General features: G+C 43.8%; 1 protein-coding gene across 2 annotated transcripts in view; it reads left to right on the forward strand.

Annotated features, from left to right (window-relative positions):
- The window catches only part of CORO2B (coronin 2B), an 87,039-nt gene that overhangs the window by 56,246 nt on the left and 16,852 nt on the right, over positions 1 to 13,941 (forward strand). For both annotated transcript variants that reach the window (XM_087704396.1, XM_087704398.1), the window contains exons 3-5: positions 4,054 to 4,170; positions 7,730 to 7,879; positions 12,909 to 13,073. In XM_087704396.1, the coding sequence (XP_087560522.1) occupies positions 4,054 to 4,170; positions 7,730 to 7,879; positions 12,909 to 13,073 (432 nt within the window). The remainder of the gene's footprint in view (positions 1 to 4,053; positions 4,171 to 7,729; positions 7,880 to 12,908; positions 13,074 to 13,941) is intronic.

Consider the following 13,941-nt stretch of genomic DNA (forward strand, 5'->3'; position numbering starts at 1 on the left):
CCTGAGAATAATGCTTGTTTTGAAATAAGCATGCCTGGGCTGTATATAGCACTTTCTTTTGTAATCTGGAGGCGCACAGTAACTTCCTGTGTTGTGCTCTGCTGCTAACGTGGCAATTTGCCAGGAAGAACATTATTTCCATTTGATCTGAACAAAGGACATCCCTGTTCACTGTGACCGCACCCAGTTCAGCATCTTTCACAACAGGGACCAGTCAGGAAATGTCTTAATGTCTCAAGTTTTTTCTCCAGCAACTCATCTTCAGGAAAACAAGGGACAGCAGAGTGATCCTTGGGGGTAAGATAGGAGGTGTGTGAAAGAGAGGCCCAAGCTGTTTCTTCCAGTTTCATCTCTTTCTTAGTAAGATACCATTGAGCCTGGTTTTATTCTAAATGCTCAGCAACGTATAGCTTTTCAAGTATATTCCGTTAATTTCTCAGCTCTGCCCATCTGCCGTATCAATGCCATCATCTTGTTTCTCTCAGCTTTGCCAAACGTAATCAGTCCCTCATCTGCTCACATCGCATGACCAAAATATCAGTGGAAGAGAATGCATATATAGCTCCGGGTTGGATCCAATGGAAGTCCCTTGGCATCTTCTGAGCTTGGTTGGTTGCTTACAGACATTTCATTACCCAATTAAGTAACATCATCAGTGCTAGTAAAGATGTGGTTTATTCCCTGTTCCTATACAGCAGCTTACCCTGCTATGTTGGTAGGGATGTGGTTTTTTCCTTGATAGTTCTTTCATTGGGGACTGTTTTCTGCTTGATTGTTTTTCTGGTGTTAAAAGCTTGCTGATTTGGGTATTGGTTGCTGGAGAGGATGTGTTCTGATATTTTTGTTTCCTTCTTAGCTTTTCGATTGTCTCTTTTGAATATTGTATAAATATGATGTATCTTTATGTGTCTGTGGAATACCAAAGTTCTAGGAATTCTATAGCATCTTTGGATTTAGTTGATCTTAGGATGCTCAGAGTTTCCCAGTTGTGAAATTAAAGAGTTTCTATTATGTCATCCAACTGCTATTTGGTCTTCATGGATGTGCTCTGCTAGTCTTTTGCCTAAAGTTAACAATCTTTACACTATATTATAGATTATGCCTGTTTTTATTTCCATCAAAATAAAAGTAGATCTCAGGCAGAGGTTGATAAGGTCTGGGACTCTGGGTACTTCAATCTCGGTATATTTGGCTAGATCGGGTGTGTTGTGTAGCTCTGTTGCCATGGATTCTTTGGCTAGTTCTGGATCTATAGGTATAAAGGGTAGTGTGACATCAAATGAAATGATAATTTCATCTTGAATTTTATCTGGAAAGACTGTCAAAGATCTATAAGTAGAAGATAAAACTATCATTTCATTCAATGACACAGTTCTTTGTGGCTGGTTGTCTCTTAAGTTTAAGGTTTAAGGTTTATTAAAATTTGTATGCCGCCCACTCCTATCGGGACTCACTGATAGTTAGTAGAGTTTGAAGCAGAAGTCCCCACTGGTAGTTAGTAGAACTTGGTAGATAAACACAAAGCATTGCTTGCATCTCCTGGCTTAATCCCCAAGTATCAGTAAAGGAACTGAAGTGGGAAGACAGGCAAAGGGAGGGTAATGAAGCATCGGGGTTCGTCAGATGTTTGGCGCTGTTGATGGTGGTTGGGGCCTCAGGAGGTCTCCCCTGTTGGAAATTGGAATGGCTGCTTCCTGCATGGAGCTTTTAGGTTCAGTGACAGTATATTTCTGGGTTAAGCCTGACAGGGTTGTGGGGAAGCAACAGGAGAGGATTCTTGGCCCTTTGACTTCATCTAGAGCTGTGGTGGCGCAGTGGTTATAATGTGGTGCTGCTGAGTGCCTGCTGCCAGAAGTTTGGCAGTTTGAATCTTACTGGCTCAAGATTGATTCAGCCTCCCATCCTTCTGAGGTGGGTCAAATGAGGAGCCAGATTGTTGGGGGCAAGAGGCTGACTCTGTAAACTGCTTAGAGAGGGCTGGAAAGCACTGAGAAGCACTATATAAGTTTAAGTACTAGTGCTATTGCTATCTTGCAACACAAAGAACTCATAAGCTTGGATAAGAGAAATATGGGAGTGAATGCAAAAAAAAAAAAAAAAAGTCAAATAACCGAACACTTTCCCCAGTGGTATTAACGTTTTCAGTTTCTTTTCACTGACTTGGAGTTTTCCACACCACTTGCTGGAAATTTTCAGGAAGGCAACCTGTTTTCTTAAAAGAGAGATTCATCTCCTATTCTAAATCAGTCAGATTCTAAAAGCAATTTATTATTCCTTTAGTCAGCCTGTAAAACTTCTTTTAATCTGAGAAGTACAGAAACTTCCTTGGTTCATGTTGATGTTCTTTGTTTTAATTTGTTTTTATTTTATTTAGAACAAAGTTAAAATACAAAATAAAAACCTCAATAAAAATCCAAGAAGACATAAAAGAATAAAACACAAAACAGTCAGAATATTTTTTAAAGGGTGCATTAAAAAACCCTCAAAAAACACATTACAGGTAATCTTTGAGTTACTAATGTAACTCAAATTACATTTGTAACCTGAGGATTCGTTAATAGAATCTTAAATGAACATGATCCCTCCCTGCTTTATCCAATGCATTCGCTAATCAAATGTGCAGGTTGCTATGAGCACATGAGTCTCTCAGGGTGGGGAAGAACATGCGGGGCCCAATGCTGGAACAGGCCACTCAAAGCCTCCCTTGGCTCTCTGAGATATTTCACACTCACTTACAATCTCTTGGGGCCCCCACAGTTGCTCCCCCTCCCTCCTTCCCCAGGCACCGGGCCTGCTTTGTTTGTCTCCTGGACCCCACTTGCTCCACCCCCCTACCTATCACTCCCTTGCTTTTAGAAGATCTCCAGAATCCCAGAACCTGTGGCAAAAACCCCCAAGTCTTTTATTCAGATGCTGGTGGAGCTTTAAGAATGTGAGATCTGGGGATTCATCAGCTTCACCAGCATCTGAATCGTTTTCTGAAAAGGTGAGTCAGCCTATTTTGCAACACTGGAGATCCTCTAAAAGTAAACAAACGATGGGAAATGGGGTGGGGGGCAGCAAGTGGAATCCAGGAGGCTGGGAAAGCAGGCCCAGGGCCGGGGGAGGGAGGCAGGGCAGGATCGTCATCTTTTAAGGATTCCACCACCCCTCGCAGGGTGGAGTCTGGGCAACTGAATGGAGCTAGCAGAGTGTTTAATGGCCGGATGCCTTTTCTGTCGCCAAGGTGGAGTTTTGTTCAGCAGATGTATTCTCACTGTGCCCAGAGAGAGAAATATCTGCCTCTACCTAGGGTTGAATGGGGAAGGATGCTGGGTGGGGGTGGGGATAGGCAGGGGGCATGTTGCAGCATCTCTGTGGTCAGTGGTAAGGGGGAACGACTGTGTGGTGTTGCTGCAATATACGTAACTTCAGGACTGGGCCGTAAGTACTTTTTGGGGGGGGGGGTAATCCTAATTTTGAACGGTCAGTAATTGAACCGTCATAACTCAAGGAATACCTCTATGCGCATATTATCCCTTCTAGTAGAATACTGATTAATATATTAGTTCCCACCCCTTGCAGAACAGGCCCTCCCAAAATTTTAAAGCTACTGAATCTATTAGCAATTTGTTGACCTGTCTTTTATTTGTTATATTAATGACAAAAAGTGGTTAGCAGGAAAAACAATAACAGTAAAACAGAACAAGATTAAAATTTCAAATCTGTCTGAAATCTCTCTGTTAACAAGCTGTTAACTTGTAGAATTCACTTGTAGAAAATTTGCCACAGCATCTTAACCCTCCCGGATCATTCCAAAAGTTATAAATAGATTGTCGGGTCAAAAATCCATGTTTCTTTCTTAATATCCTCTCTTGTCCATTGTTGTTTAATTAAATGTAATGAATTCAGTCTCCAGTATATGTCTATCTTTGAATCAGTGCAAAGCAATAGTAGTTACCAGTTAACCATAATAAATCCATACGGCCTGCTTCATGTTTATTGATAAGAGTCAGTTATCGTACTGAAGGAAAGGCTCGGGTGACTCTGGGTGTTTGATTGTTCTTATTACAGACTGGCCGAATTGAACCAAACTACCCCAAAGTCTGCGGCCACCAAGGCAACGTGCTTGATATTAAGTGGAACCCCTTCATTGAAAACATCATTGCTTCTTGCTCAGAAGATACTTCAGTAAGTAAGGATTTGGATTTTGGATTTATTAGACATTTATAGGCCGCCCTTTTCCCTGAGGGGACTCAGGGCGGCTTACAATCCAATAGGAAGGGGAGTGTAGGACAATACAAAAGAAATGTGCACAAAAAATAAATTAACCAGTAAAACTCAACATTCACTCAGCATTCGGGAGGGGCAAAATAAGATTATCCCCAGGCCTGACGGGCTAGCCAGTTCTTGAGGGCTGTGCGGAAGGCCTGGACGGTGGTGAGGGTACGAATCTCCACGGGGAGATTGTTCCAGAGTGTCGGAGCCGCAACAGAGAAGGCTCTCCTCCGATGATTGCAGAAGGATGATTGCAGAAACAATATTTTGGGCAGCTAACAGCTGAAAGGGGATGCACTGGGATCTTTTCATATTTGGTGAACCTCTTCCTTCGTGATTTACAGCAGGGCTCTCCAACCTTGGCAACTTTAAGACTTGAAATCTTAAACTTTAAGACTTGTGGACTTCAATTCCCAGAGTTCTGGGACTTGAAGTCCACAAGTCTTAGAGTTGCCAAGGTTGGAGACCCCTGATTTACAGGACATTCAAGAGGCAGCCATCAGTTTGCTGACTTCCATGGTTTTCCTGGCGCTACTTAAATCTTGATCTGAAATAATTCCATTTTTTAAAAAACCTTGGCTTTTGTGTAATAGGCTTTTCATTGTATTCCATCGTGGTTTATAAGATTCTTACATCACTTTGACAAGAAAAGGACAATTATAGCAGTAGACTTATATACCGCTTCATAGGCCTTTCAGGCCTCTCTAAGCGGTTTACAGAGAGTCAGCATATTGCCCCCAACAATCTGGGTCCTCATTTTACCCACCTCGGAAGGATGGAAGGCTGAGTCAACCCTGAGCTGGTGAGATTTGAACCGCTGACCTGCTGATCTAGCAGTAGCCTGCAGTGCTGCATTTAACCACTGCGCCACCTTGGCTCTTATTGCAACTTTAAAGAATAGTTGTATAGATTTTTTTTAAAAAATTTACTCAGCAGCAGCAGCTCAGGTCCATTGCACTGGAAGAGAGCTAGAAAAAAAGCCTCAACTTTGTCATTGCAGTTGCCCCCTTGACTTTTTGACACCCTTTGCCTTTGCGAGCTTCTGTGATGCTTCTCAGACTTCGCTGTGGGAGGGAAGCCACCCAAGGCCTCCCGTGTTCAAAGGAAGGTCAGGGCTGAGGTTCTAACCCTCAGCCCAACCCTCCCTTCAAGCTGGGCCCAAAAGCCAAAGCAGAGCCAGCAGCTGCGGAAGACCAGAGTCCTTGGTTTCCCTGTTAGGTTTCTGGCCCAACTTATCTTCAGGGCTTGAAGGGGGCTATACTCCCCCCCCTCCCATTTTATCCCCCCACAAAGAACTGCAAAGTAGGCAGGGTTGAGAGAGACCCCAGAGTCCCCCAGAAGCCAGTCTGGCCTTCCTGCTCCTGTCCTGCACCTTAACTCTGACCTTCCTCCAGTTCTGCGGAGGCTGCGGCTGCTCTGCTTGGCTGGGGGCTCCGAGGCTGCGGCACCAATTCCTGCTCAAACCACCTCTGGCTTTAGGTGGAGAAAAAGGGAGCGGCAGCAGAGCTGTCTCAGTGCAGGTGACGCTCCCCGCTTCCCTCTGCCAGGTAATCCCCGCTTCCTTGGTCCTCCTCCAAGGCTTTAATATCGGTGGCATTTCTAATGTGATGCCCACATTTGATATTTAACAGCATTTTTTAAAAAAAAAAGGGTTTTGTCCCATGAAAAACAATGTACCAGCTTATTTACACCTGTTGCACAAATACCTGAGAGGTGAGAGTTGAAGCCCTTGGAGAAGACCAGGGCCTTGGTACTTCTGTTTCCCCTCCTTCCCTGTCTCCTGGGGCCGCTCGGCACAGTGGACCAATCTCCTCCTCTCCCATCATTCAGGCATTTGATCTTGCTGGGTGCCCAAGTGATGCCCCCAGTCCAATCAATGAAGTCATTTCAAAGCAGTTATAAGGCAGAGCAGAAGAGACCCTGCTTGAAATGAGAAGCAGCTCCCAGTGGCTAGAATGTAGTATTGCAGGTTAGCTCTGCCCCACTGCTAGGAGTTTGATCCTGACGGGGCTCAAGGTTGACTCAGCCTTCCATCCTTCCCAGGTGGGTCAAATGAGGAGCCAGATTGTTGGGGGGAAATAAGCTGACTCTGTAAACCGCTTAGAGAGGGCTGTGAAGCACTGTGAAGCGGTATAGAAGTCGGCTACTGCTGTTATCAGGAGCGTCCAGAGCCTGAAGATCAGGGACCATCCAAGGAGTCCAAACAACGAAGAAGATGCAGCCATTTGCGACTTCAGTTCTATTGGCTTGCCAAGGCGCCTCCTTTTCCCAAGCATTTGCTAGCAGGCCAGAGGCAAGTCTCTCTGCCCAGGGAGTTTGCAGGTGACAATTTAGGGCAGACCAGCCACTCCCCCTCCCCATCCAAAGCCTGAGGGCTCCCAGTAAAGGAGGCAGATGCCTTAAAAATCTGGGCATTTTCACTTCTGCCCTCCCAGGGATATTCACAGGGGACAAAACATTCACAATGGCAGCCATGGCTGTGTGATCCCACCATGCACATAACACATGTCCTGGTTGTGGGCACAGTTTGGATTTCTTAGAAGCTCCCCCACAGATGCCCCTGTGCCAACTCCTTATAGGTCCTGGCGGATGGTCTGCTTTGCACTCTGAAGGGGGACCGGAGCCGGCATCTCGTGGGGAGGGAGAAATTGTCCTTTGTGCTGCTGGGTTTTCTTTGAAGTCCCTCCTGCGCCTGAAGCTGCAAACTGGGCGAGTGAGTTGGAGGGGGGCGGCCTTTGGCCAAAAAAAATGGAGCAGGTGGCTTTGGAACCAGAATGCATTAAATAAACCAAAATGAGTTGAGTCCCACCCCGTCTTAAATCATGAACTCTGCCTTTCCAATCATAAGACCGGAAGCCAGCGAGCCCTGAAGGGCTTTCATGCTTGTGTGAACTCGGCTACTTTCCTGCTCTGAGAGCTGCTGCAGCAGATCCTCTCCCCCTCCCCCCTTCCCAAGGTCACCTGCCTCCCTGCCGCAAAGGGAAGGTGGGGCTCAAAGTAAGTGATTGGCACATGTACAAGGAGGAGGAGGAGGAGGAGGAGGAGGAGGAGGAAGAGCTTCCCAGGGAGCACAACTGGGCAAGCGTTCTGTCCCACTCTGGCTGACAGGGCCCCTTCCTCCCTTCCTCTCCCCTCCCTCCCCCCTTCCTTCCTTCCTTGTGTCCATGGACAGCATCTACAGGTGTCAACCAAAATTGAATTATCAGAGGCTCAAGGGCCCAGTACAGTATAAAGGGATCCAGTGAGATGCCTGGGGGTGGAAGGGAAATCTCTAGAATCCAAGTTTTTTCAGGGGATCTCTAGGTTTCCAGGAAGTCTTGACAGGCTTATTTTGAAAAGGCAGATGCTTCCAGGTGTGCAGGAATGGACAATTTAAAGCCTTCTCAGTCTTTTTATCTCTCCCAACCACCTCAGCAGGTAGAGAAGCAGAAGGCTGAGCTCACGGGAGCCTTTCGCCCTTTTGTCCTTCCAGGTTCGGATATGGGAAATCCCGGACGGAGGCTTGAAGCGCAATATGACAGAGGCTGTCCTGGAGCTGTATGGCCACAGCCGGCGTGTCGGCCTCATCGAGTGGCACCCAACCACCACCAATATCCTGTTCAGTGCTGGATATGACTATAAGGTAAATGGGCAGCCCATCCCGAGTGGTTGGGATGTTCTTAAGAGCAAACTCCAGGGGCCTTTAGTGAGTTTCATTATGTCTAAGGAGAAAAGATGCTATCGGAATTTAAATCCGGGGTCTCCAACCTTGGCAGCTGGTTGGGGAATTCTGGAAGTTGAAGTCCTCCAGGCTCAAAGTTGCCAAGGTTGGAGACCCCAGATTTAAAGGAGCTGAATTAGACTCCCAAACAGCTTGAGAGGCTCCAGAAGTCACCGTTCTCAAGGAGGATACAAGGAAGAAAGGAGGCCAAGAGCTGAAGGGAGTCTCTGTGGGCAGAGCCCAGCAAAGCCCTCCCCTTCTCCCCCACTCCCCTTTGACTGGGCAAGAAGAACAGAGTGGGGAGGGGCCTTGGGGGGCGTCTTCTGGTTTCTTCCTGGGCGGTTTCCTGCTTGATTCGTTGGAGCAGATTATGTCAGGAAGAAAAATCCATTTCCCTCCGAAGGTCGGCATGTTCAGCCTCTCCTCTTAGCGTAAAGAGCCCTCCTGGTCCTGCAGGAGAGGCCCTCCCTTCAGGTTATTCATTGGAGCATCTATTTACCCTGGAAGCCAGCAGGCCAGACTTGGCTCTGCTTCCAGGGGAGCCCATCTGTCATTCAGGCCCCCCAGAGAATGAGCCCAGGCCACCCTCGGTCTCTCACCCTTTGGAATGGAGACTGCCGTCTGCAGAGGCAAACTCTCCTTTGAAGATGGCCACCGGAGCAGGGAAGGCTCTGCTGAAGGGGTGTGGATTCCAACTAGTTTCATCATTTTGCTTTGTCTGCTTCCCAAGTCTTGCGTGCTGCTGTCTGTTGGGGAGGCACGTGGGGTTGGCTGGGGCAGGAGCCAGGCATGCCATGCTTCATCGTTGGTCTCTATCCGAAGAACCTTAACCTTAAAGTCCTGTGAAATGGAGGGCTTCCGAACGAAGATCTCCTGATGGGGCAGAAGCTCTCATCAGGAGAGCAGATGAACCTCTACCAGTCTTCAGACTGATACAATTCAGGACACGGAAAGCAACATCCCTCCTCCTCCTCCTCCTTCCCACCCTGATCATTTTTGCTAAGCGAGAGAAGTGGGTATTCTTTGCTTCTTCTCTTTTTAAGCCTTTTGCTTTTGTGGTGTGGTTGTGTATGTGTGTGTGTGTGTTTTAAGGATAAACCTCCTCATGATTGTAGTTGATCTATTTGTCACTCTGGGAAATGTCCTTTTTTTTAAAAGATTTTTTTTATTTTTGGTTAAACCGACAAACACAACACAAAAAAAATAAAATAAAATCATCTTTCTTTACATATTGTAGAAGTGTGTCGATTGGTTACAAATAACTTTCGTGCATCTCTTCCACAGTCATTACTTATAATTCATATCACATTGTATATTTTAAATCAAAAATATTTATATATCTTACTATAAACACACCACGCTTCTCATTTGACTATAATTGTTTTAACGTTCTTTTGCATAAAAGAATCCAAAATTGAAAAACACAACCACATAATGACATTTCATTAATTATTTCTAATATCATCCAATAACATTACACCTTTATAACATGTTCTAAGTAAGAATTAATTATGATTGATAACAAAATTTCTAATCCTCTTTTCCAAGTCGCTGTTTACTATTTGTATCCCAATACCTTTTATTGAGCCAGTACATACATACATACATACATACATACATACATACATACATACATACATACATATCTTGTTAAGTATATCTCTTGTCATTTCATTGTTATTATTATAATTGTTATTAATAGAAATTCATTCGCTAATTATATCAGGTTTCCTCTCTTCAAACCAACACATGTGTGTACCTTGTTATCATTATCAGCTATTTATTTAACATATCACTCTAAAGATTACTAAATTACTAATCACTAATCATATTGTAGAAGTTTGTCGATTGGTTACAAATAACTTTCATGCATCACTTCCACAGTCATTGCTTATAATTCAAATCACATTATGTATTTTAAATCAAAAATCTTTATTATCTTACTATAAACATACCACGCTTCTCATTTGACTGTGGTTGTTTTAATATCCTTTTACATGAAATAGTCCAAAATTAAAAAAAAATTAAAAACACAAGCACATAGTAACATTTCATTAATTATTATTTCTAATATCATCTAATAACATTACCCCTTTCTAAGTAAAAATTAATTGTGTTTGATAACAAGGTTTCTGATCCTCCTTTCCAAATCATTGTTTACAATTTATATCCCAATTCCTTTTATTAAACCAGTACTTATATATATTGTTCACTATATCTCGTCATTTCATTGTTATTGTTATAGATATTATTCATGAACAAAACTTCATTTGCTAATTATATCAATAGTAGCAATAGCAATAGTTAGACTTATATACCGCTTCATAGGGCTTTCAGCCCTCTCTAAGCGGTTTACAGAATCAGCATATTGCCCCCAACAACAATCCGGGTCCTCAAATTTCCTCTCATCAAACCAACACATGTATGTACCTTATTATCCTTATCAATTATTTATTTAACATAGCACTCTAGAAATTACTAAATTACTAATCACTAATTACTAAAATTAACTAATTTTTATTAAACTTTCATATATCAGCCTGTATCCTTCCAGTAATAATATGGTCTGATTTTTTTTGTCATTTGTGGAATTGATCTTCTATTTATTTCCTTAATAATTTTTTTTACTTTTCTCCACAGCTTGTTGCTTGTAGCATCACTTAAGTAATCTCGATGCCCCCCATCTGCTATTTTAATCAGGTTATCTTTGGTTGTCAATCTTGCTTCTGAGAAGTTCTCTCTCCTTAAATCCATCGTTTTTCCTTTTTTCTTCTTCTTCCATGCCTTGAAATCTGGGGTATAGTTCCTGTCGATCTAATTCCCTTTTCCATACTCCCCCTTTCCCACTTTCAACTGTGTTCATTCCACTGGTTAAGTAATCAGTTGTCTTGTCTTTATAATCATTTTCCCCTTCAATTTTTGGGAATCTGACCCCATCATTTTTTGCTGTTATAAACTCTATTTTTCCCATCTTCTTCTCAATTCTCTCTGTTATTTCTAATAAATTTTGAATTCCAGCCAAGATGTTTTGCAAAGTTATTGTTTCTTTTAAATATTGTGCCATTTTAACAAGCTAGTAGATACTGCCACTCTGGCTTTCAAGGCTTCTTATATCATTTATAATCTTCAAAAAAGAAGGTTCTGTTTCTTTTTCTCTCCCGCTGCCAGTAAGACTCTCAAAGTGCACAAACAATTCGTGCCCTTGCTTCTTATCACTTTCTATGAACAAGTTGCCAAGCCTCGAGATACAAAGTCAGTGAGATCAAAAGGAAAAGGGAAAGTGCATTGTTTCAAAAACTCAAGCCTCCAGCCTCCAAGTGGCAGTATTTATTTATTTATTTTATTTATTTATTAGACTTATATACCGCTTCAAAGGGCTTTCAGCTCTCTCTAAGCGGTTTACAAATTTTTTTAGCAAATTGAGTCAGCAACTTGCCCCAACAGTCCGGGTCCTCATTTCACCCACCTCGGAAGGATGGAAGGCTGAGTCGACCTTGAGCCAGTGAGATTTGAACCACTGAACTGCAGATCACAGTCAGCTAAAGTGGCCTGCAGTACTGCACCCTAACCACTGCGCCACCTCGGCTCTTCCCACTCTCTAATGTTATTTCAAACTTAAAAGAAACAGAGTTCTCAAATAGAATTAATAGCAAGTAATAAAAGTCCTTGTTGAAATAAAGAAGACTTTATAATCCATAGGTTAAAAAATAAAAATAAAAAAATAAAAGAAGAAAAACTGATCCGTTCTCTTTAAAAAAAAAGTTGCAAGCACTTCAATCCACAAAGTAAAATTAAACACACTATTCAAAGCAATCCAATATAGGTTAATTTTGCTGCTTATTTTTATTTGCTTTCGGATTTAATTTAACTTTTTAAAAAAATTTGGGCAGTCTTTTCCAAAACAATAGTTTCCTCACCAGATGGACACACTTTCTCTTTTCACTTCCCTTCCATTCCGGAGCTGTCCCAACTTCATCAGCCTGGCGCTGGACTTTTTGTCACCGGCTTGAAGAACTTCTCTTGGATCGATCAGGGACTTTGCGGTGTCCCTGAGATCAGCAAGATGTATTCTTCCTGTTCACCGTCTCTACGGGACGGTTTAGGTCCGATTGGACCATCCAGTGGCAATAATATCAGCAGCGGTCTCGGAGCATCGAGACCGCACATCCATATCGTTGCAGTGTTGGCTCCTCCTCTCTGGAAAATGTTCTGAACCATCAAAACATTCAAAATGCAGACAATGTTGTGCCCAATCACACCAGTCTTTTCCAGAAACATGAAAGTAACTCAACCTTCTGAGGGATCTTGAGAAAAGCGTGAGTCTCTCTTGATTTCCTGAAAGGTTGGTGAATGCCAAAAGAGTTTATAGGAGCTACATTTATTATCTTGTTTACCGTCCCTCCATGATTTTAGGCCAGGGGTAGGCTTCAAAACATTTAGCAAGGGGTTCTCTGCCCGGTTGCTACGTGGGTGTGGCCATGGTGGGCATGGCCTGGTCAGCTTCCTGCACCAAGATATGTGTGTGGAGTGTTTTTGCCCTCCCTGGGCTCGGAGACTTTCCTTGAGCCTTTTGGAGGGCAAAAACGGCCTCCCCAGGCTCCGGAGGCTGTCTGGAGGCTGGAAACAGGCCCATTTCCACTCTTCCCAAATTTCCAGTAGGCCCGTTTCCCCCCCCCCAAGCCTCCGCGTGCATCCTGCACTTGCCTGCATCCAAAACGGGCCGCATGGGGACTACTGGGAGGGGAGGGGTGGGCAGGGCCAGCTAGGAGTGGGATTTGGGGGTTCTCACAGAATCTTAGCTAGAGGTTCTCCCAAATCCCCGCGAACCCCCAGCAGCCCAGCCCTGGTTTTTAGCTATAGCAGGAGGGAGCAGACATTAAAGTATTTTCCATGAGATACCTGTGAGCAACCCAGAGCAGTTTCTGTTTGATTTGCGTCTTCTCCTTCTCAGGTCCTCATCTGGAACTTAAATATTGCTGAACCAGTGAAGATGATTGACTGCCACTCTGACGTCATCCTTTGTATGTCCTTCAACACAAATGGCAGTTTACTCGGCACCACTTGCAAAGACAGGAAGCTGCGGGTCATCGAGCCTCGTTCAGGCAAAGTCCTCCAGGTGGGAGCGTCTTCGAAGGGTCCAGACAGACAAGAGGCAGAGGAGTTCTGGTCACCTAGCCAAGTTGTTTGAAACAGCCACCAATAAGGAATGATGCCTGAATGTGATCACGATAGTGGCTATGGAAGGGAGGGCTTGTGATCCTCTTCTTCAGATCTCTCTTCCTTGCCTAATTGCTAAACTGTCTTTTCCTTTCTCAGAAGGACAGTTTTCAGGTTAAGGAAATGGTGGAAGGAAAAATACTTTTACCTCCCACCCCTGACAATAAGTTTGCTGATCAAAATCAGAGAGCTGTTTATAGCTGAAAAGAAAATAGACTAATTCCTCTGGGTTAAAGTAAACAGCTTTAAATTTTAATTTTGGCACTGGATGTAACAATGGGCCTTTCCTAAGTTTTGGAAGCAGACTGTGCATAGATAATCTGTATCGATGGAAATCAAAATGGCCCCAGCTGCAACTTTGGGCGGTGGCAGCGGGGGGGGGGGGGCTCCTAGCAGTCCCAGATTCAACTGTGGCTATAGGTCAGCGGGTCTGTCATTCAAGAATATGTAGTAGAGTGAATGTTCAAAGAAAAGAATGAACATAGTTGATAATTTGGTAAAAAAGTGACAGTCCTGACCTCAGGCTACCCTGTATACCTCCCTGCATTTATTTATAAAATTTATTGGCCACCCATCTTACACTAGGGTGATTCTGGACGGCTTACAGTTACATAGATAGTTAAAACATAAAAAGTTAAAAACAATTGAAACCAAAGACACATGGGGAAGGGGGAGGGGGCATCTGTTATTAGTCGATCAACCAACTCCACTGTGCTGCTTCCCCCACTGATGCCCCCAGCCAACTGGCACAGCCACATGTTTAGGCC

This window comes from Thamnophis sirtalis, unplaced genomic scaffold (genome assembly GCF_051295495.1).
Source record: "Thamnophis sirtalis isolate CommonGarterSnake01/CBP01778 unplaced genomic scaffold, rThaSir2_p1.2 scaffold_2, whole genome shotgun sequence".
Lineage (NCBI taxonomy): Eukaryota > Metazoa > Chordata > Lepidosauria > Squamata > Natricidae > Thamnophis > Thamnophis sirtalis.